Source organism: Lepidothrix coronata, unplaced genomic scaffold, assembly GCF_001604755.1.
Source record: "Lepidothrix coronata isolate B3197 unplaced genomic scaffold, Lepidothrix_coronata-1.0 Scaffold375, whole genome shotgun sequence".
Classification (NCBI taxonomy): domain Eukaryota; kingdom Metazoa; phylum Chordata; class Aves; order Passeriformes; family Pipridae; genus Lepidothrix; species Lepidothrix coronata.
In genome coordinates this window covers 33,733-35,074 of record NW_016690555.1, presented here as the reverse complement: position 1 = coordinate 35,074, position 1,342 = coordinate 33,733, and the positions used below count along the sequence as shown (strand labels likewise).

Here is a 1,342-nt window from a genome sequence, read left to right as displayed (position 1 = left end):
GGCCCCGGCCCCGTCCGGGGCCGGGGCCGTGCCCGGGGCCTCCCCTCGCGGTTCCTCCCGCCGGCTTTCCGTGGGCCTAGAGTTGCTCGATTCGCTGAAAAGTCCGTTAAAAAACCCTCCCCAAACCCCACAGATTTCTTGTTTTGGCGGTTCAGCAAAAAACATTGATTTCTCGGGCCGGTCCTCAGGGATCGCTGAGGGCAGGACGGGAGCTGAGGCACGGCCCGCCCGGGCCGAGCTGCTTTCACTCGCTTTGCAGCTTTGCGGCTTCACACTCCCGCCGTGCGAAAGCTTTTTTGAATCGCGGTGTGAAGGGGGAAAAAAAAAAACAAAAACAACAAACCGACACAATCTGAGCGTTGTTTTTGGCGTCTGCTCTGAAAAGAATCAGGTGCGGGAAACTCCCAGGGGAAAGGAAGGGTTGGAGCGTTTCGGCCTTTCCCTGCCTGAGGTGGTTCGGGTTTCTGGGCTGCCTGGGTCTGCAGGTGCTGGGTTTGAAGTGTTTGTTGCTTTGGGTCGTGAAAAAACAGGTGGTGAAGGAGCCGAGCGTGTGATTTCAGGCAGCAGTGTCACCGCCCTGGTCGGGGTGCGAGATCTGACGGAAATGTTCCCTGTTGTGAAAGCGGCTCCTGGGTGAGCAGCGAGGGCCCCCCTGGCACGAGGCATCCTCATGTTCAGCTGCAGAACCAGAGGTCTGATGACTTTGTCGGNGGGGCAGCCACAATTTTCTGGGAAAACAAGGGCTCAACTATTTTTTTGTATTTTGGACTTAGGGTTTAATGCAACTTGATGTAGAAATCAAAAAACCCCAAACTTTTTAACATTATCCCCATATTCCCAAAGAAGTCTTGATCTTGTGATCTTATTTAAGAATAAATAAACTGTATTTTAGGAGATTACTGTCTCCAGAACACAAAATGAAATCTTCTGCTGGGGGATATCATTTCATGTCATGGTTGTCTTTGTTAGGCCAGGCTGGACAGGGCTTGGAGCACCCTGGGCTGGTGGAAGGTGTCCCTGCCCATGGCAGGGGTGGCACTGGGTGGGCTTTGAGGTCCCTCCCAACCCCAACCATTCCCTGGTTCTGTGATTCTCACGGTGTAAGGGGATCACCGCACAGACAAAAACAAGTCAAGTGCAGAAGGAAAACCTTCCTCCCTCCTGGGACAGCAGTGAAAGTGTTGCCCAGCAAGGCTGGTCCTTGGGGGTTCTGGGATACACCTGGAGGGAGCCCTTAGTAGCCAGGAGTGATGGTGGAGCTGGCCTTGTCCTTGTCTTCCTGTGTGTTTGGGTTCTCCAGGCTGCTGGTTCTCCCTGTTTGCCAGCTCCCCTCTCCCTCCAG

The 1,342-nt window shown here is 54.1% G+C and overlaps 1 protein-coding gene across 1 annotated transcript in view; it reads left to right on the top strand.

Annotated features, from left to right (window-relative positions):
* Positions 1–655: 655 nt before the first annotated feature.
* Positions 656–1,342, top strand: part of IFNGR2 (interferon gamma receptor 2 (interferon gamma transducer 1)) — a 14,127-nt gene continuing 13,440 nt past the window's right edge. The window contains exon 1 of the mRNA XM_017839106.1: positions 656–692. Within this exon, the coding sequence (XP_017694595.1) occupies positions 671–692 (22 nt within the window). The 5' untranslated portion in view covers positions 656–670. The remainder of the gene's footprint in view (positions 693–1,342) is intronic.